At 43.8% G+C, this 21,542-nt stretch overlaps 1 protein-coding gene and 1 pseudogene across 5 annotated transcripts in view; both read right to left on the reverse strand.

Moving 5' to 3' along the window:
• FARP2 (FERM, ARH/RhoGEF and pleckstrin domain protein 2) overlaps positions 1-21,542 on the reverse strand; it is a 152,482-nt gene that overhangs the window by 79,207 nt on the left and 51,733 nt on the right. For all 4 annotated transcript variants that reach the window (XM_017510764.2, XM_037732192.1, XM_037732193.1 and 1 more), the window contains 4 exons: positions 19,884-19,962; positions 16,482-16,579; positions 12,209-12,323; positions 7,537-7,684 (listed from right to left, as the gene is read on the reverse strand). In XM_017510764.2, coding sequence (XP_017366253.1) covers positions 7,537-7,684; positions 12,209-12,323; positions 16,482-16,579; positions 19,884-19,962 — 440 coding nt within the window. The remainder of the gene's footprint in view (positions 1-7,536; positions 7,685-12,208; positions 12,324-16,481; positions 16,580-19,883; positions 19,963-21,542) is intronic.
• On the reverse strand, positions 88-1,211 carry LOC108290800 (annotated as a pseudogene). The gene has a single exon (XR_001819718.2). The product of XR_001819718.2 is annotated as a sorting nexin-3-like (transcript).

Here is a 21,542-nt window from a genome sequence, read left to right on the forward strand (position 1 = left end):
GTTGATTCAGGTATTGAAACTTGTGTATGCTTCACAAAGCTCTCGTGTTGTGTTTTTCAGCTCCATCAATTCATTTATCAATTATTCTTTTTTTTTTTGCATATCAGAAATGCATTTTAATTTTTATTTGAAACAACTTAAATTTTTAGACAAATGATTTTAGTATATAAATTTGATTTTGTTTTTATACAGAATATAAAGATTTCCCTCATTAATCTTCCATGCGAAGGGTATTACAAGCGTGAAGGAAGATACTTTCTGCACACAAGTATGTATCTTATGTGTGCAGTATTGGAAAGCAATGGTGTAGTGCTCCTACACATAAATTAGGTCAAGTGATACAGACACATTAAAAAGGGGAAAGAGAAATATTCTAGTTAATCAAATGCAAGAGGCAAAGAAGACACAAAAACTGTGCAAATAAGACCAAGCCAGCAACTTTAGTTAGGACACAGCAGATTACACTGGAATAACAGGTTTGTGAGGCTAGAGTGTGCACCACATTAAAACAGCAAGAAAGAGCTATTCATATAGAAAGGCTGGAATGAGGGATTTTCACTAAAGCAAATTAACTTCTTGTCAACTGCCAAAACAAAACCGAGCATGAGGGTTAGTATACTGAAGGCATGTTATACCAGTTTCTGAGCAGCATGCGAAAAGTTAGAGCTTCTTCACTGGTGCATATCAATCATTAATAGTCACGTTTTTGCCTCTTCTTGCCAAATTTCAGGCATGTCTTATTTTAGATGAAATAATAGATAAAAGCTGTACTCCATCTTGTAAAAACATGTGAAGACAACGTTCATTCTGTGCCAGAGGATGACCAGCAACCTTGTTTATAAACTGTTCCAGCCCTTGTTTTCTTTCCTCAATAAAATTGTCATCAAATATTCCATCATCACCTCTAAAAGGAAGCTGATGCAAAAACGCTTTCCCAGGGAGCGGGGGAACTACAACCTTGCTCTCTCTAATTCACTTTGCAGCCATTCAAAGTCACTGTATCTTCTTCTAACAGTAGAGTCTTTCAGCTTGAAAATAGGAAGATTTGTCTTGGCCTTGATTTCGTAGGTGGTGAAGCGGCCCCGGCCAACCCCCACCGTCTGAGGGTTGCTCACATCGATCTCAAGGAAGTTGCTGGGGGGCCAGTAGGCGTCATTCAGGTTCTGCGGCTTGGTGATCAGCCGTCAGGTGTCAGCCACGGTCTCCGCCATTTTGCTGTAGCTGCCGCCGCCGCGACTTCCCTCCGCCCCCTCTGCGTTCAGCCAACGACACAGCTGCTGCCATCCGCGGGGACACGGACTCATTATTCTTTTCTAAGCTGTTTATTCTCATTAGCATTTCGTCAAACCTTTTTTCAAGGTTCTTAGTTTCTTTGCATTGGGTTAGAACATGTTCTTTTAGCTTAGAGAAGTTTGCTATTACCCACTTTCTGAAGCCTATTGTCAATTCATCAGATTCATTCTCCATCCAGGCTTGTTCTCTTACTGGTGAGGAGTTGTGATCCCCTGGGGGAGAAGCATTCTGGTTTTGGGTGTTTTCATCCTTTTTGCACTGGTTTCTTCCCATCTTTGTGGATTTATCTACCTGTGGTCTTTGAAGTTGGTGACTTTTGGATGGCATCTCTGAGTAGACGTCCTTTTTGTTGATGAAGTTATTTCTTTCTGTTTTTTAGTTTTTCTTCTAACAGGCTCCTCTGCTTTAGGACTGCTGGAGGTCCACTCCAGGCCCTGCTTGCCTGGGGATCACCTGCAGCGGCTGCAACCTTAAGGTAAGGTTGCTGCCAGTTTCTTTTTCTGTTATCTTTGTCCCAGAAGGTTACCCGCCAGATGTCAGCCTGAACTCTCCTTTATGAGGAGCTGCTTGAGGAGACAGCCTGTCCCTTATAGCAGCTCAAGTGCTAAGCTATGAGCTACATTGTTCCATTCAGAGCTGCTGGGCAGGTACATTTAAGTCTGCTGCAGCGGAGCTCATAACCACCTTTTTTCCCCAGGTGCTCTGTCCTGAGAAGGTAGGGCTTTATTTATAAGTTCCTGACGTGCTGCTGCCTTTTTTAAAGATGCCCTGCCCAGCAAGGAGGTAGTCTACTCACAGCCTGCCAGCAGAGGCATTGCTGAGCTGCCATGGGCTCTGCCCCAGCTACTGTGTGAACTTCCTTGTGGTTTTGTTTATAAAAGATATAGTTAGGCCTTGGTAATGGTGGATTGCTTCGGTAATGGCGGGCTGCCTAGGTAATGGTGTACTGCCTAGGTAATGGCGTACTGCCTCAGTAACGACGGACTGCCTCAGTAATGGTGGACGCCCTTCCCCCCACAGAGCTGGACAGTCCTGGGTCCAGCTGTGCTTGCTGTGAAACTCTCAATATGGAGCATTTCAGCTTGCTGGTCTTTGTGGGGGGTGGGACCTGCCAAGCCAGATCACCTGGCTCCCTGTTTTAGCACTCTCTTTTTCAGTTGAATGGGTGACTCTGTCTCCCAGGTGTTCCAGGCACCAGATGAAACAGCACCCATATTTCTGTGAGTTTTTATGCGGAGACCTGCTGCACTGGCTGAAACAGCCGTGCGGGAGACTCGTGGCACTTTTCCGCCTGGGAATCTCCTGGTCTGTGGGCAGTAAAAATTCGTTTGGAAATGCGGTGATCACTCACCCTCTGCATTCTCACAGGGAACTGCACTCCACAGCTATTCCTATTTGGCCATCTTGGATAGTCCTCTTCTATTCTTTTTTATTCTTGTCTGCCTATTTTGGAAAGATAGTCTTCAAAGCTCTGAGATTCTTTCCTCTGCTTGACCTATTCTGCTATTGATACTTGCGATTGCAATGTGAAGTTCTTGTGTTGTATTTTTTCAGCTCCATCAGGTCAGTTGTTTCTCTCAAAACTAGACATAAGCTCCTGTATTGTTTTATCATGGTTCTTAGCTTCTTTGCATTGGGTTACAACACATTCTTTTATCTAAGCAAAGTTCATTATTACCCACCTTCTGAAGCCTGGTTCTGTCAATAAAGCCATCTCAGCCTTGGCCCATTTCTGTTCCCTTGTTGAAGAGGTGTTGTGGTCATTTGGAGGAGAAGAGGCACTCTAATATTTTGAGTTTTCAGCATTTTTGTGTTGACTTTCTCATCTCTGTGGGCTTATCAACCTTTGATATTTGAAGTTGCTGACCTCTGAATGGGCTTTTTATGTTCATGTTGTTGTTGTTTTGTTTTCTTTTCTTTTTTTTTTTTTTTTTTTTTNTTTTTTGATACAGGGTCTCACTTTGTTGCCCAAGGTGGAGTGCAGTGACATGATCTCAGCTCACTGAAACTTCTGCCTCCCAGGTTTAAACAGTTCTCCTTCCTCAGCCTCCCTAGTAGCTGCGACTACAGGTGCCTGCCACTGTGCCCAGCTAATTTTTTTATTTTTTATTTTTAGTAGAGATGGGGTTTCACCATGTTGACCAGGTTGGTCTCGAACTCCTGAACTCAGGTGATCTGACTGCTTCAGTCTCCCAACAGTGCTAGGATTCCAGGTATGTGTTTGTTTTTGGAGACGGTGTCACTCTGTTGCCCAAGCTGGAGTGCAGTGGTGCGATCTCAGCTCATTGCAACCTCTGCCTCCCGGGTTCAAGTGATTCTCCTGCCTCAGCCTCCTAAATAGCTGGGACTACAGGTGCCTGCCACTACAACCAGCTAATTTTTGCATTTTTAGTAGAGATGGGGTTTCACCATGTTGGCCACGCTGCTCTTGAACTCCTGACCTCAAGTGATCCGCCCACCTCAGCCTCCGAAAGTGCTGGGATTACAGGTGTGAGCCACTGTGCCTAGTCTTGTTATTTTTCTTTTACTGGTCAGGCCACTTTACTGTAGGGCTGCTGCAGTTTGCTGAGGGTCTGCTCCATACACTAGCTGCCTCGGTTTTTCCTGTACCTGGAGGTGTCACCAGCAAAGCCTATGAAACAGAAAAGATGGCAGCCAGCTTCTTCTAAAAGCTCCATCCCAAGGGGGCACTGACTTGTGGCTGGCCCAAATGTACCTGTAGGAGGTGACTGGAGACACTGGTTGGGAGGTCTCACCCAGTCAGGAGGAACAGGGTCAGGGACCCACTTAAAGAAGTAGGCTGGCTGCTTTTTGTACAGCAGGTATGCTATATTTGGGGGAACTCTTCCTTGTCCAGACCGTTTATGTTCTCCAAAGCCAACAGACTGAAATGGCTGAGTCAACCAAACTAGAGATGGTGGTCGCTCCACCCACTGGGAACTCAGATTCATCTCAGGCAGATTCCAGCCTGCTGCTGTTGGCTGGCTAGAATTCTAAGCCAATGGGTCTTAACTTTTGAGGTGCTTAGGAAGTGGGGCCCACAGAATGACACTGGCTCCCTGGATTCATCATCCCCCTTCCTAGGGATTTGTACAGATTTCCTGCCTTGCTGGGGGTCCTGGAGCTGATGTAAAACTCCTGGGTCTCTGTGTGTGCCTCAGTGGCTGCTCTGCCAAGACTGAACACAGCTCTGTGTATTGGACCCAAGGCCCTAGTGGCATGGGCTCGCACAGGGATCCTGATCCGTGGGTTGCAAAGATCTGTGGGGGAAATGTGGTTTCCTGGGCGAGACTGCACCATCACTCTCCATTTCCCTTGGCTGGGGGTGGGGGTCCCTATGGCTCCGTGCTGCTCCTGGGTGGGCCATCAACCCCCACCCTCGCTTTTCTTCAGTCTCTGTGGGTTGAGTTGTTTGCCTAGTTAGTTCCAGTGCAAGAAACTGAATATTTCAGTTGAAGGTGAATTCATTCAACTCTTTTTCATTCCTCTCTGTGAGTGCCGTGGACCTCAGCTGCTCTAATCAGTCATCTTGGATCCTCCTATATTACAATTTTAAATACCTACGCTAAGAACTGAGGCTGCCATACCTCTGTGGATGATGGAGATGAAATCGTGGAGCTCAAGGTTTGCTGGGGTTGGGTTCCTGTTGTTGCATGTGGGGCCAGGCCCTAAACCTGCTAAAAAGTAGCAGTACATCAGCCAGCACAACTCTTTGGGACAAAGAGGCTGATGACCCCTGCCTGGCATGTGGACCAGGTAGGCGATGCAGGGTGGGGATGGACTACGGGCGCCTGTTTTTTAAACTTGCAAATGTTTCTATGTTCTCCATTTATTTCTATCATGGCATCCTGCTCATTTCATAGATGTAGTGTTTTATTTCTGTGAGGGTTTTGTGGCAATATAATACAGTAATACATTCACAAGGCTCAAATTCTGAAGGTTCAAAAATGATTCCAAGGTGCAAGTCTCCCTCTCAGCCCTGTTCCAAAGCCTGCCACCTTGGCCATCCTTCCCTGGGGCCATTAATGTCACCAGTTCATTTTATAGTGTGTAATATAGTGCACATGTAATTTTCTCTTTTCCCCACAAGCAGTAACTACTATACACAGTTTTGAGTCTTTTTTCCATGTAATGATACATTGTGAAGGATGTCTCATTATCGGAACATAAAGAGCTGCTTCTGTGTTTGTACAGTTGCCCAATATTCTGTTTACATGGATGCACCACTATTTATTTAGCTGTCTTTTATTTATTTATTTAGAGACAAGGTCCCACTCCAGGTGCCCAGGCTGTAGTGTAGTGGCACTATCTTGGCTCACTGTAGCCTCGGCCTCCTGGGCTCAGGTGATTCTCCCACCTCAGCCTCCTGAGTAGGTGGGACTACAGGTACACGCCACTACATTTGATGAATTTTTGGTATTTTTAGTAGGTATGAGGTTTCGCCATGTTGCTCAGGCTGATCTCAAACTCCTGGACTCAAGTAATCTGCCATCCTCAGTCTCCCAAATTGCTGAGATTGCAGGTGTGAACCACTGTGACAGGCTATTTAACTGGCTTTCTAGTTAATTCCCAAAATTTTACTATTACAAACAAGGCTAACATAAAAAAAATTACAAAACAAAATTTTACATTTTTGATAAAGGCGCATTCCTATTTCTCATGAGCATGAACTGTGAGCCCTTTCTGGGGCTCCTGAGGACATGTTGGCTTGCACTGCAGCTTTGCTGCTATAGGCTGTGAGATTTCAGCCTTTCCCACTCTGCAAAGTCAGGTCCCACTCACTGATTCATTTCCCAGCTTCCAAATATGGCTGATGTCCCTCATCTTTTGTGGGCTCTTTTCCCATTCTTTGTTCTCATGGATTTAAATGTTTAAAAAATTCCTTCACTGTCATTGTGTTTAGGGTTTTGAGGGAATAAAAATAAATACATGTATTCAGTCTGCTATCTTCAATGTGAAGTTTCTAATCCTTTGCTTTTATAACTTCTATAGGTTGTATTATTTGTCTTTTTCTGGAAATGTGGCAGTGGCTCAGTTTGGATATGAGGTTTTCATCTTTGTGCTACAGGGCAACACTTATCAGCAGATGTAGGCAGGGGACGCTCAGACCCTCCACTTGAAGGCACGGATTGCTAAGGTTAGACTCTAGCGGATTTTTATTTTTCTCTAATCACATTTAGTACAAAATGTAACACAGTATTCTAAGTTCAAAATTAACTTTTTTTTCTGACAGGAAGCTGAAACTTGATGGATGGCTAGGTTAAAAAAATAAAGGAGAAGAAAACAATAATAAACATGGCTTGATGAAGGAGGTCTGAATCGGACCAAGCCCTTTGATGGTTACAGGTTAAAACAAGCTCACAAAGAAACAGCGGGTCATGCAGGCAACAGGTTCCCAGACTGCAAGAGTGACAATTCCCATGACATTCAGCATTAAGGAGACCTTTTCGGGATTGAGGTGCAAAATTTTACAAGGGCCAGTGACTGGGGTGCTCTCAAAAGGAGGGGACCAGACAAGCTAGACATATTTAGTCTGGATGAGAGAGGACTTGGGGAGCCCCAACAAGAGTTTTCAGATATGTGAAGGGCCTGAATAAGGAGAAAAGCTCCTCCTACTCTGCACTAGCAGTCACTCTTAAGCTTCTTGGACATCCCAAACCCCAGTACACACACACATAACCACAAAGAACTGCGCAGGCCGTGATCACCATTTATGTAATTATTTACCTATGCATCACAACTAATACAAACACCTCAGAAGACAACACTGACTCTTATCACAAGCAATCCCTCTGATACTTTCTATTTTGTTTACTTAAATGATGACTGTGACCCACTATAAAGCACTCACAGTCCGGCACAGATCACACCCACAGCACAGAGATTCCTCCACTGGATAAAAAGTGGGGTTGTGGTTTAGGATTCTAAGGGGATAGAGAGAATCCCAGGAGAGAATGGGAGGTCCCAGAAGGCAGTGGGGAGTCCAGGGAGGCAGGAGGCAGTCCCAAGAAGCAGTGAGCTCCATGATATGGAGGATATTCACAATTGTGTCAGAGAAGGATAAGAGAATAATTTTCCCACCGAGTAAGAGGTCGGATCGGATGATACGCAAAGCCCCTCTTCTGAATCCAGGACCTTACTCATCAGGATAAAAATTCACCAGCATTTATAAAAACAAACCCTACCAGGTTGCAGAATACCTCCTCTGCCCTGTTCTCACCCCTCCCTTCCCCACTGGCCTACCTGGAACACAAGTACACCCATGTGGGAAACTGCCAGTTGAATCTTGGTTCCTTCCCTGTCAGAAGCCATGTGGAATCTGATGCCGTACATTTCCAACTTTCGAGCAATTTCAAGCACCTGGAAATCCGACTCAGCAGGTGTCTGGCCCCTGTAATGAAAAATGGTAGAATCATACCACTACAAACACTTGATCTCTAAAAGAGCCAAAATGCATCACAGAAGTGATCACGAAAACAAAATGAAACAACAACAAAGGCTTTGTGTGTTTAGAGGGCAGGCTGCTCACTGTCTGGATGTTTACCTGCCACAAAAACAACATGCCACATGTAAAGGCCAAAGGCATTCTCTGTTCTCTTCTGTTCTGTAACTACTTTGTAATGGGTGCAACACTTTCTTTGCATACACTACCTACTCAGCCCTACATTTGCTCAAGAGTGACAAGGTTACACACAAACACTACAGGCAGAGACAAATTTTAAATCAGGATAAATACCACAGAGGGCTGATGTGGTGGCTCACACTTGTAATCCCAGCATTTTGGGAGGCCGAGGTGGATGGATCACCTGAAGTCAGGAGTTTGAGACCAGCCTGGCCAAGATGGCAAAACCCTGTCTCTACTAAAAATATAAAAGTTAGCTGGGCATGGTGACAGGTGCCTGTAATCCCAACTACTCAAGAGGCTGAGGCAGGAGAACTGCTTGAACCCGGGAGGTGAAGGCTGCAGTGAGTTGAGATCGTGCCATTGCACTCTAGCCTGGGCGACAGAGCGAGACTCTGTCCAAAAAAAAAAAAAGAAAGAAAATAAATACCATAGATAACACTAATATCTCATCACACTCGTTTTCTTTTTCACTGTATTATTATTATTACTATTATTTTTATCATTTGAGACGGAGTCTTGCTCTGTCACCCAGGCTGGAGTGCAGTGGCACGATCTCAGCTTACTGCAACCTCCACCTCCCAGGCTCAAGAGGATTCTCCTGCCTCAGCCTCCCAAGTAGCTGGGATGACAGGTGTGTGTTACCACACCCAGTTAACTTTATTTTTAGTAGAGATGGGGTTTGCTATGTTGGCCAGGCTGGTCTCAAACTCTTGACCTCAGGTGATCCGCCTGCCTTGGCCACCCAAAGTGCTGAAATAACAGGCATGAGCCACTGCACTTGACCGACATTTTTTCATTAAAAAAATATATATTTTTTTACCATCTGGAATACTTGTGCCTTATAAACCCGATTTATCACTCACTCATTTACAGACAGGGTCTCGCTCTGGCGCCCAGGTTGGAGTGTAGAGGCATAATCTTGGCTCACTGCAAGTTCTGCCTTCCAGGCTCAAGTGAGCCTTCCACCTCAGTCTCCTGAGTAGCTGAGACCACTGGCATGCATCACCACACCTGGCTAATTTTTTGTAGAGAGGGGTTTGTCATGTTGCTGGGGCTGGATGTGTGCTCCTGGACTCAAACGATCCACTTGCCTCAGGCTCCCAAATTGCTGGGATTACAGGCATGACCCACTGTGCCTGGCTTTTTTCTGCAGTTTCAAAGATTCAAAAGCAATGTGGTAAAGTCAAGAAAAACACTTTTTAAATATCCTATTCAGTAATTATAAAGGTGTTTTCAGCGGATCATGAAAAAACCATTAGAATCATAACATAATATAAGAAATGTATAATGATTAAAATAAAGGTACAATATGTCTTTAAAAAAAAAACCTGAAGAACAAGATTAAAAGAAATACAAGATATGCAATGAAGCTGTGATGATTGTGACGCACACAGCCTCAAATGAACACAGTGAAGGCCTAAGATGTAGGGCAGAGCTTCCTGCTTCCTGGCCCACTCGGAAGAGTTCAACTGTGTTCCTGTATGAAGCAGATCACATGACTCACCCTTCTCTTACTAGCTGTCTAGAGTTTTTAGCAGATACACACGCACATGTAAGCACATACACACACTTAAAATTTTCTTAATGGCAGGAAGGGGCCACATCTTTTTATCTGCTTCTGTAACAGTGCAATGGCAAGTATACAATAGGTGCTTAATGAATATTTCTGAACAATAACAACAGGAACACAGCTTGTTTAAATGAGCACATACTTTCGTTCACTGATTGAAGTAATTAAGGTACTGGAGATTTGATCAAATGTCTGACATCATTCCTACACAGAAATATTGACAAACATAGAGATGTTTATATGATGTGATACGTTAAGAGATGGTCACAAATAAAGTTAAGAAGGAAAAGTTCACTTTTAAGAAATCTCACTGAAAAAGCAGTAACTCTGTGGGAAAGAAACATTATTAAAGTGTTTCACTTTAACAAATATAAATAAAGATGCAGACACATAGGCACAAGCACATATGCATGCATACATTAACAGTATACAATGCACACAGGCACCCACACCCACACACACCCACCCACACCCACACCCACACCCACACACACCCCTGCCCTGAGGGTCCAGTTCTTTCTTCTTCCACAGGCAGGCTTCTCAACATAAGTGCCCAAAGATGCACAGATGTTGCCACTGTCTCCTCACTGCACTTTCAGTGTATTTGAACCTAGAATTCAACCTCAACACTCACTGAAGCTGCTGAAGGTGATGCACTGCCACACTGCCAAGCTCAGAAACCTGCTCCTGTGCCTACCTCCCCGGGCCTGGTGGTAAGCCACCACACAAGAGGCTGTGACCAGCATCCTAAAACATGCTCTCCTGGCACCTGTGCCCTCCCATGCTCCTGGCTGCCGAAGGCTCCTGTGGGTGCTTCCTCCTTTACTCAGCCTCTCAATGTCAGCTCTTCAGGGGTTCATCCTGGGCTCTCCTCCCTTTCTGACCTGTATCTGCCCTCTGCCTAGCTGACTTCGCCCAGCCTACGTGCTGGGAACACTCTCCCCAGCATCCCAAACCCACCTGTCCACTAAGGACTGTCCCTCAGGTTGAACAGTTTGCAGTACAATGCCCAATTCCCCCTCCCTTAAGTCCAGCCCCTGCTGTGTGTCTCAGCAGGGAGGGACTGCCCCCAACCCTAGGAATGCAGACTGAACTGGTGGTCGTTTCCTGCTGGGACAGCACATAACACTAGGAGAGGGCCCTTTGCTCTTTGGGTCAAGGTTTCAATGTGACACAGAACAGCTGTATCTTCCTCGTTACCCTCCAGAATCACGGCAACCCAGAAGATGCTGGAGAGAGGCATAGCCAAGGGTACCCAGGAGGTCAGGGCGGAAGCCCTGCCATGCACTGCCCTGCAAGGAGGCCTCCTCAGGGTCAGATCAGGAGAATGGATGAGAAGCACCAACTTACACGCATGGGATGCCCCACACTGTCACATCCAAGATGGGGCTCTGCAAGCATGGTCTCACTGTATGTACGATGGGGTAAAACAGTGCATGCCTGCAGTGGGTCTGAGGACTACACACAAATGCTCGTAAGAGCTGTCCGTAATTGTCACCACGGCACCTCTAGTATCAGCTGGCACTTCTACCTCCAGCCCTTGAACCAAAAAAGCCCGTGCCATGCTGGAACCTCTCTCTCTTCTCTGCTTCCCCGCTTCCTTCCCAGGCCGGTGCTTTGCCTGGAATGCCTCCTCGCTCACTTTGTCCGCCTAGGGCCTCCGTGAGCCTCCCTTTGGCCTTCTTTCAGCTCACAGTATATGAGCTATGCTCCTGCTACACTATTCACATTCTCATGTGTAGGAATGGGTTTGTCTATCTCATGACTGCCACGCTGCTGGGCACACAAAATGCACTCCCCTGCACACCCACGAGATCCTCCACGCTGTGGGTGGTGAGATGCATGAAACGCACAGTCTCACGGGGTCAGGTCAGATCTGTACAGGGAGGCATCTCAGTCTGTGCTGCTCAAGCCAACTACCCAGCACTGACAGCCGTGGTGGGTGCATCGCTGGCACTCGTACTTTGAAGATGCGAAAGGGCAGCTGCCAGCAGATCCCAGTAGAGCATTAACGACCCACATGAACACACATGATCTGACAAACAAACCCACATCTCAACAGGATGTGTCACAAAGGCAAGGCTAAGTCCTCCAGACTGACTTTCACCAGCTGAGTGCTCCCTTTGGTGACTAAAGCTCCCAGCCATCTGGACCAGAGCCCACATCCCTTTCCCATACTGTCCTTCAATCCTTTTTCCCTTAGCACTTTCTCTCACTTCAATCCAGAAAAACCAACCGGTGTCAAGTCTTAGAGAAATCAAAATAAGATGAGGCGAAGGACATGATGCCAGAGGATTCCCAATGCCCTGACACAGGTAGACACTGTTACCCTCACACAGTCCCCTCCTCCTCCACTACAGCACGGTGTCTTCCCTGTAGAGGACCCTTTCTGCCACACTGCAGGGACAATGCAGCAGCTGAGACCCCTACAACAGCCACTCCATCCTGCTCACTAGCATACTCCTCCCCCAGGCCCTGGTATCTTTTCCAGCACCTTCTTAAGCAACACATTTTACAGGTGTGAAGGTGCTTCAGGCCAGGACTGCAAACTCTGTGTGTCTGCCAAGCTGCTTCTGGTGGCAGCTGCACATCCTGAGCCTGGGAGCAATGGTCCTCATGTTAGAATCTTCCAGAAGTCAGGACAACAGTCCTTTCTCATTACACACTCTTTAGTCATTACGGTGGTGAAACGGTGCTGACAGACAATTGTGATGACTTACACGTGCTTCCGATGGAATTCTAGTATCTTCTCAAGGCAGTGCTGCTGGCCAGGCAAATACTCGTTGGCTTTGAGGTGCTCGCGGTCCAGCATTTCATCGTAATCTCCTATTTCCGCTGAGATAAAAGTCAGTAATTCTAATTTTTAAATAAACTGCAAGCATTTATACATGTCAGTGCATACATTGAAAGTAAAAAAGAAAATCTGCAGCAAAATAGCAAATAAATAGCAAAAATTTGTAGCAAATTTGTCCCAAATTTGTAGCAAAATAATATATCCCTAAAAAAGCAAGGTTTTGTATTTTATTTTTCCAAATATTTTATGCTGTTAAAAAACAAATATAATGGGAAATAAAGAGGATTTCTTGAAGAACAAAGGCCTGATGAGTAACTCCAGGGAGACAAACTGAGTCATGAGTTTAATGTGATTATTATTTCGAGACAAGGTCTCATTCTGTTGCTCAGGCTGGAGTGCAGTGGTGCAATCGTCACTGCAGCCTCAACCTCCTGGGCTCAAGCAATCTGCCCGCCACAACCTCCTGGGTAGCTGAGATTACAGGTATGCACCATAATGCCCAGATAATTTTTGTATTTTTTGTAGAGATGAGGTTTTGCCACATTGCCTAGGCTGGTCTCAAACTCCTGGACTTAAGCAATCCTCTTCCCTTGGCCTCTCAAATGTGCTGGGAATACAGGCATGAGCTACTGCACCTGGACTATTATTATTTTTAAACCACACCTTAAACATAAGTTGTCTCAAGATTATCATGACCAGAATGAAGTATTTATTTTAGGATAATGTATTTTAAATGATTTTTTCCTTAGGCCTTCTCAAATTTCTTGATAACATCTCTAATTTCATGTATTTTAAGGCCACAATATCTTAATAACATAAAGTCCAATAATTTAAAGCAATATGCTTTTATTTTGAGACAATCTCATATTCACAGATCAGTTACAAGCACAGTACAGTTTTTCCTCCTTTGAGCCATTTGAGAGTGAGTTGCTAACATGTAACTTGCCATACTTCAGTATGGACTTCCTATAAACTAGGACATTTGATATGGTTTGGCTGTGTCCCCACCCAAATCTCATCTGAACTGTAACTCCCACAAGTCCCACATGTTGTAGGAGGGAACTGGTAGGAGGTAACTGAATCATGGGGGCAGGTCTTTCCTGTGCTATTCTCATGACAGAGAATCAGTCTCATTACCTGATCTGATGGTTTTATAAGGGGGTTTCCCTGCACAAGCTCTCTCTTGCTGCCGCCATGTAAGAAGTGCCTTTTGCTTTCCACCATAATTATATGGCCTCCCCAGCCATGTGGAACTGTTAGTCCATTAAACCACTTTTTCTTTATAAATTACTCAGTCTTGGGTATGTCTTTATCAGTAGCATGAAAACGGACTAATACAGTAAATTGGTACCAGTAGAGTGAGGCACTACTGTAGATACATAAAAATGTGGAAGCTACTCTGGAACTGGATAACAGGCAGGGGTTGGAACAGTTTGGAGGGCTCAGAAGAAGGGAGGAAAATGTGGGAAACTTTAGAACTTTCTAGAGACTTGTTGAATGGCTTTGCCCAAAATGCTGATAGTAATATGGACAATAAAGTACAGGCTGAGGTGGCTTCAGAGGGAAATGAGAAACTTGTTGGGAATTGGAGCAAAGATGACTCTTGGTATGTTTTAGCAAAGAGACTGGTGGTATTTTGCTCCTGCCCTAGAGATTTGTAGAACTTTAAACTTGAGACAGATGATTTAGGGTATCTGGCAGAAGAAATTTCTAAGCAGCACAGCATTCAAAAGGTGACTTGGGTGCTCTTAAAGGCATTCAGTTTTATAAGGGAAGCAGGGCATAAAAGTTTGGAAAATTTGCAGCCTGACAATGTGACGGAAAAGAATATCCCATTTTCTGAGGAGAAATACAAGCCAGCTGCAGAAATTTGCATAAGTAACAAGGAGCTGAATGTTAAATTCAAAGACAATGGGGAAAATGTCTCCAGAGTATGTCAGAGGTCTTCATGGAAGACCCTCCCATCACAGGCCCAGAGGCCTAGAAGAAAAAAATGTTTTTGTGGGCTGGGCCCGGGGCCCCTCTGCCATGTGCAATCTAGGCACTTGGTGCCCTGCATCCCAGCCACTCCAGCCATGGCTGAAAGGGACCAATGCAGAGCTCAGGCTGTGGTTTCAGAGGGTGCAAGCCCCAAGCTTTGGCAGTTTCTATGCGGTGTTGAGCGTATGAGTGCGCAAAAGTCAAGAACTGGGGTTTGGGAACCTCTGCCTGTATTTCAGAGGATGTATGGAAATGCCTGGATGTCCAGGCAGAAGTTTGCTGCAGGAACAGAGCCCTCATGGAGAAACTCTGTTAGGGCAGTATGGGAGGGAAATGTGGGGTCAGAGCCCCCACACAAAGTCCCCGCTGGTGCCCCACCTAGTGGAGCTGTGAAAAGAGGGCCACCATCCTCCAGGCTCTAGAATGGATCCACTGACAGCTGGAAAAGCCACAGACACTCAACGCCAGCCTGTGAAAGCAGCCAGGACTGGTGCTGCACCATGCAAAGCCACAGGGGCTGAGCCCAAGGCCATGGGAGCCTACCTCATGCATTAGTGTGACCTGGATGTTAGACTTGGAGTCAAAGGAGATCATTTTGGAGCTTTAAGATTTTACTGCCCTGCTGCACTTCGGACTTGCCTTGGGCCTGTAGCCCCTTTGTTTTGGCCAATTTCTTCCATTTGGAATGGCTGTATCTACCCAATACTTGTACCTTCACTGTATCTATGAAGTAACTAACTTGCTTCTGATTTTACAAGTTCATAGGCAGAAGGGACTTGCCTTGTCTCAGATGAGATGTTGGACTGTGGATTTCTGAGTTAATGCTGAAATGAGTTAAGACCTTGGGGGACTGTTAGGAAGGCAAGACTGGTTTTGAAATATGAGGACATGAGATTTGGGAGGAGCCAGGGTTGAAATGACATGGTTTGGCTGTGTCCCCACACAAATCTCATCTTGAATTGTAACTCCCACAGTCCCATGTATTGTGGGACGGACCCAGTGGGAAGTAACTGAATCACAGGGATGGGTCTTTTCTGTGCTGTTCTTGTAATAGTGAATAAGTCTCATGAGATCTGATGGTTTTATAAGAGGGATTTTCCCTGTACAAGCTCTCTCTTGCTACCACCATGTACATCTTTATCAGCAGTGTGAAAACAGACTAATACAACATTCTTACCCGCAGCCTCGTAAAACCACCCAGATCAGAAACAGGCTATGATCTGAGGCTCCATCACAGATGTGGATGCCAGTCATATTTTACCAACTGCCCAATTATGTTTTTTTTATAGCAAAAAGACCTGGTTCAGTCATACGTTGTATTTGTTAACATGTGTCTACCTGAGAAATCTTTCAGCCAAATGAGTAAGAAACAAAGTCACTTTGAAAACTTTTATTAATGATAATCAACACGTCCCCTGGTAAAGGGCAGCAAACCCATAATAAAATTTACTTTCTGAAGAAAGTGTGTCTGGGGAAGGACCAAGGAAGCTGCAAATAACCTATATACTTATTAATTCCTAAAAATTTGGACACTTTCTATATCATATTTCCTGCATTCAAATTTCAGAAACATAAGTTCTATGCTAGGAAGCTGTGGTCCCACCACTAGTCCAGGAGCAATATAGGTATTTCTGTTTTTCTATTCCCATTGCTTGGAGCATGGCAAGACCCCAGCAAGGCATGTACTAATTTCTCAGAATCTCTTCTTACAGTTCTCATAGTTTATTTTTGAAGTAACTATAATTCTTCACACAGTTCTGAACCATCTTTTGATCTCCATGAGATACTGAAGAAATATCTTCTTTTTCCTTAATGGCTAATGCTTAACTAATCTGAGAGGACTATAACTTTTATCCCAGTGAGGCCCTTTCCAGGATTTGCTTAGAGTTTGGTTTATAGTTTGACTCCTAGACTGAAGATGCATTGTTGGTAAAATACACAAAGGCATAAAACCCAAAGGAAGAAATGTGGCTACAGATTTTGACCTTGACCTGTTTGCTGGGTGGAAACTACTTGCTCCTCAAGGGACTCCTCAAGGAGTTCCACTTTATAGAAGTTAATCTTTAGCTTATAAAGAATTTTGAAATTGAAACACCTCATTCTATGGTCAGGCTCATTAACTAGACATGTGCATCAGCAACTAATTGTAGTTATTCTGAGTGCGGATACATCTGTGCCATGCTCAGTGTATGCTCCCCCACCAGTGGGGAGATACTCACACTGCAGAAGATGGGACGTGAGAAGGGCTGATGTGGTGTCAGCACAGGTCAAACGCTCTTCCAGCAGGTCCCTCTTAAGCTGCAAGGCAAACAAGTATCTAGAAGAGAGTTCAAAATAAGACAGAGATCAACTCCAAACATTCTCTGAATGTAACATAGACACATCTTCCCAGCAAGACAGCAAATGAGCCCTAGAAAGTGGCAGTGACCCAACAGTGGGCAAAATGCAAGGCCATCACAAAACAGCAAAGTCACAAAAGGCCTTTCATGAAACTAACAGTTGCCATGCAAAGGTCAGATGACAAACCAACTCAGCAGACTGAGTCACACACATGGGAGAGTGCACAGAAAGGGCTGAACATGCTGAGGCACTCTGATGTGAATTAAAAAAAAATTGGCTGGGTGTGGTGGCTCACAGCTGTAATCCTAGCACTTTGGGAGGTTAGGGCAGGTAGATCACCTGGGATCAGGAGTTCGAGACCAGCCTGACCAACATGGTGAAACCCTGTCTCTATTAAAAAGACAAAAATTAGCCGGTTGTGGTGGTGCAGGCCTGTATTCCCAGCTACTCAGAGGCTGAGGCAGGAGAATTGCCTGAACCTGGGAGGCGGAGATTGCAGTGAGCCGAGATCGTGCCACTGCACTCCAGATTGGGCAACGAAAGCGAAATTCCGTCTCAGAGGGGGGAAAAAAAAAAAGAAATTAGCCTTTTCAGGCATACCACCTACTCATATAATTACGTATCTGTAGCCATACGTTCAAGGAGGAAGGTGACAAATTCATATTACTTCTGTTACCAACACAAAACTGCATTCATAATTTTGGATGAAACAGGAGAAATATCCAATGAAAATACAGCTTAAAGCATGGCCGTGAAAGTTTTTTTAACAGACTGATAGTATCTGGTATTGGCTAGGATCTGAGAAACAGGCATTTTGGAATACCATTAGTGAGAATGTAATGAGAGAAGGCAATTGAAAAAATATATATGTTCATTTATTCCATCAGCAAATAATTACTGAGTGTGAATTATGTTCTGGATACTGTTCTGGGAGCTGGAAATGCAATGGTAAGCAAGACCAACTCCCTGCCCCCAGTGGAATCCATGCTCCAGTGCACACTATTCACATTTACTACATTCTCTTCAAATTCAGGATGTGCATACCCTTTAACACAGTGATTCCATTTCTACAAACTTTCCTACAGTAATATTGCCACAGTTCACAAAGATATGTGAACAATGTTTCTTTGCAGTATTATAATGGAGAAAAATTGGAAATAAATACAGATGAATATGAGAATGATTAAGTTACAGCCTAATTTAGTGTATTTCTATACACAATATGGAAAAATGTCCATGGCATGCTTAATAAGTGGGGGACAAAAACCAAGCTACAGTTCAAGATGTAACATTTGATATTGCTTTGTAACATTTGTAATTTCTTTAAAGTTCTTGTTTCTATGTGTTTATTGTACATCTCTGCTTTCATCTGAAGGATACATACTTATGTGGAGAGTAGGGTGGTGGGTAAGTGGAAACTTTTACTTTTGACTTATTTTGTTTACTAATTTTTTTGAGGCAGGATCTCACTCTGTTGCCCATGCTGGAGTACAGTGGTGCTACCACAGCTCACTGCAGCCTTGACCTCCTGGGCTCACCGGATAATCCTGACTGAACCTCCAGAGTGGCTGGGACTACAGGTGTACACCACCATGTCTGGCTAATTTTTTGTAGAGAGGAGGTCTCCCCATGTTGCCTAGGCTGATCTTGAATTCCTGAGCTCAATCGATCCTCCTACCTTGGCCTCCCAAAGTGCTGGGATTACAGGTGTGAGCCACTATACCTGGCCCTTAGCTTTATTTGGGAAAAAAATTCTTTTACCACAAATATGTACCTTTTTACAAACAGAAAAAAGAATCTTCCACATAAATATGGGGGAGAAGGGAGTAACTGTAACACCGAGTTACCAGCATGAGCCCTAAAACTTAAGGCCCAGGATGATTCTGAATTAAGAAATGGAAAATGATGTTATCCATCATTTTCAGGATATATATACCTGAAATATATATATCTGAAAAAAAATATATATACGCACACACTCATATATATACACACAAACACACACATCCATATATATACATGTATATACAGACATACCCACATATATATATATATATATATATATATCCCCCCATATTTATTTATTTATTTAAAGGTGATTCCCTCAAAGAGAGTCTTTTTTTGGTAAATGTCAGGCATACTATTAAGATATATGGTCACTCATGAAAATACTTTTTGCCATCTTTGGAGTTTAGTTTCCTAAGCCTTTAACAAGAGGCTGAACTAAGCGATGTCTTCATTTCCTTGTAGCTGACATTCTACAATTTTGTGTTGTTAAAATGGTATGCAGAAACCTTTAAAAAAGAGTTCATAAGACATCTATGATTCGTTTATGAATACACTTTTATCCAGAAGGCAAAAAAGTTATTCTGATACCACTGCAACACCACAGTTCTCCTTTATATCTAACCTTGGGTTTTCAGTTGGTTTTTAGGTTATTCCATCTATTCTTCATAATATAATTGATACGTGAACAAATATAAAAAATTCAAAGAAAAATCTCCCATAACCCTACTGTCCAGATGAAACAACTGTTAACATTTTCTTTTTTTTTTTTTTTGAGATGGAGTTTCATTCTTGTTGCCCAGGCTGGAGTGCAATGGCACAATCTCGGCTCACTGCAACCTCTGCCTCCCAGGTTCAACAGATTCTCCTGCCTGAGATTCCCAATTAGCTGGGATTACAGGCGCTCACCACCACGCCCGGCTAATTTTCTTTAGCTGGGTTTTGCCATGTTGGCCAGGGTGGTATTGAACTCCTGACCTCAGGTGATCCACCTGCCTCAGTCAAAGAGTTGGGATTACAGGCATGAGCCATGGCACCCTGTCGTCTTTAGATCATTCCTACAAAGAATCAATCTTGAATTCAAAAGAGTAGCACAAAAGAAGTGATCCAAAATATTTCTGCTCCATAAATTCATAAGGACTAACACAGAGTACTTCTACCAATTTAGTGTATTTTGTTGATAAATACACATATATGAGCAAAATCCCTGAGAACCTTATGAACATGCATAAATCTATGTTCATCTGGAAAATATAAGTTCAAAATGACCCTAACATCCCATTCTATTTTTTATTCTCAAATCCTTACACTGAAGTCTTATTCAAGTGTGTTTGTGCAAGCGTCAATTACCAACATGCTTCTTTTAACCACTCTACATTATCACTTCTCTGTGTATATTAGACTCATTTATTCTTTCAATGAGCCAGGTGCTGTGGAGATAACAGGTGAATACAAGATTCCTGCTGACAACAGCTTTAGCTCTGTGAGCTCTTTACCTTGTATATTCTTCTTGTAGCTGACCAGGATCAGGTGGAAAAAATTTTACGGCTAGGCGAAGCACCACATTCTTTGGCCCTATAACAAAAAAATTTAAACTTCACAAATAAGGTCGATCTTTGCATTTACTCTCTTTTCATACATTGCTGTATAACTGAGGTCATGCTTCCAAGTAGACTGTTAACAGCAAACCTTTTCAAATAATATTAAGAAATGTCTGCCCAGGTTTGGTGGTGTGCACCTGTAATCCCAGCCTTTAAGGCCAGGAGTTTGAGGTTGTGGTGAGCTACAACTGCACCACTGACTCCAGTCTGGGCAGCAGAGTGAGACCCTGTCTCTGAACAAAAGAAAAAACAAGGAAGCATTTCCTGTATATGAATTTATGAGTCCCAAGTACCAATGACATACTATAGGGAAATTTAAAATCTTTTGCATTAAGCAGGGATTACTCAAGAAAGCCTAAAAAGAAGTAGGAAATTGCACATTAAAAAATTTTAAATATAGGCTGGATGCAGTGGCTCACACCTATAATCCCAGAACTTTGGGATGTTGAGGCTGGCGGATCACTTGAGCACAGGGGTATCAGACCAGCCTGGGCAACATGGTGAAATTCCATCTCTACCTGCCCGCCCCCCGCCAAAAAAAAAAAAAAAACAACCCAAATTAGCTAGGTATGGTGGAGCATGCCTGTCCCAGCTACTTGGTGAGAGGATCGCTTGAGCCCAGGAGACAGAGGCTGCAGTGAGCTGAAATCATGCAACTGCACTCCAGGCTGGGTGACAGAACGAGACTCTGCCTGCCCCACCCCTACACACACACACACACACTCTCTCTCTCTCTCTCTCTCTCTCTCTCTCTCATGCTCACTCTCTCTATATATATTTTTTCCCCCAATTTATGTTTTAGGAAAAAAATAATAAAGTTAATTTTTACAGTGTTTTTTTTCTTTTCAGATGGAGTCTCACTCTGTCACCCAGGCTGGAGCGCAGTGGCACGATCTCAGTTCACTGCAACCTCCACCTCCCAGGCTGAAGCGATTCTCCTGCCTCAGGCTCCTAGGTAGCTGAGATTACAGGCATGTGCCACCAGCCCTGGCTAATTTTTGTGTTTTTAGTAGACACAGAGTTTCGCCATGTTGGCCAGGCTGGTCTCGAACCCCTGACCTCAGGTGATCCACCCGCTTCAGCCTCCCAAAGTGCTAGGATTACAGGGGTGAGCCACTGCGCCGGGCCACTATCAGTAGTAGTAATAAAAACATACTATTTTTGAAATCTGATTACTGTAAAGGTACATTATCTTAGTTTATATAACAAAGTTATTTTTTTCTTTCCTCAGAAATCCTTGTTCTGATATGACAAAGTTATTTCTACATGTTTTCTTCAATTTATAATAGCAATACAAAAAATTATGGATGATTCAGACAACTACAGATTTCATATGACACAATTATAGAAGAACTGAGAAGTGCTACATGATTTAATTTTAAAAATTCAATAAATAGATGAACACAAATAATTATCTTGAGACTGAGGTGGGAAGACAGCTTGAACCCAGGAGGCTGCAGAGAACTGTATTCATGCTATTATACTCCAGCCTGGGCAACAAAGTGTGAGACCCTGTCTCAAAAATAATAATAGAATTGTTATTATTATATTCAC

This window comes from Cebus imitator, unplaced genomic scaffold (genome assembly GCF_001604975.1).
Source record: "Cebus imitator isolate Cc_AM_T3 unplaced genomic scaffold, Cebus_imitator-1.0 Scaffold443, whole genome shotgun sequence".
NCBI classification, from domain to species: Eukaryota; Metazoa; Chordata; class Mammalia; order Primates; family Cebidae; genus Cebus; species Cebus imitator.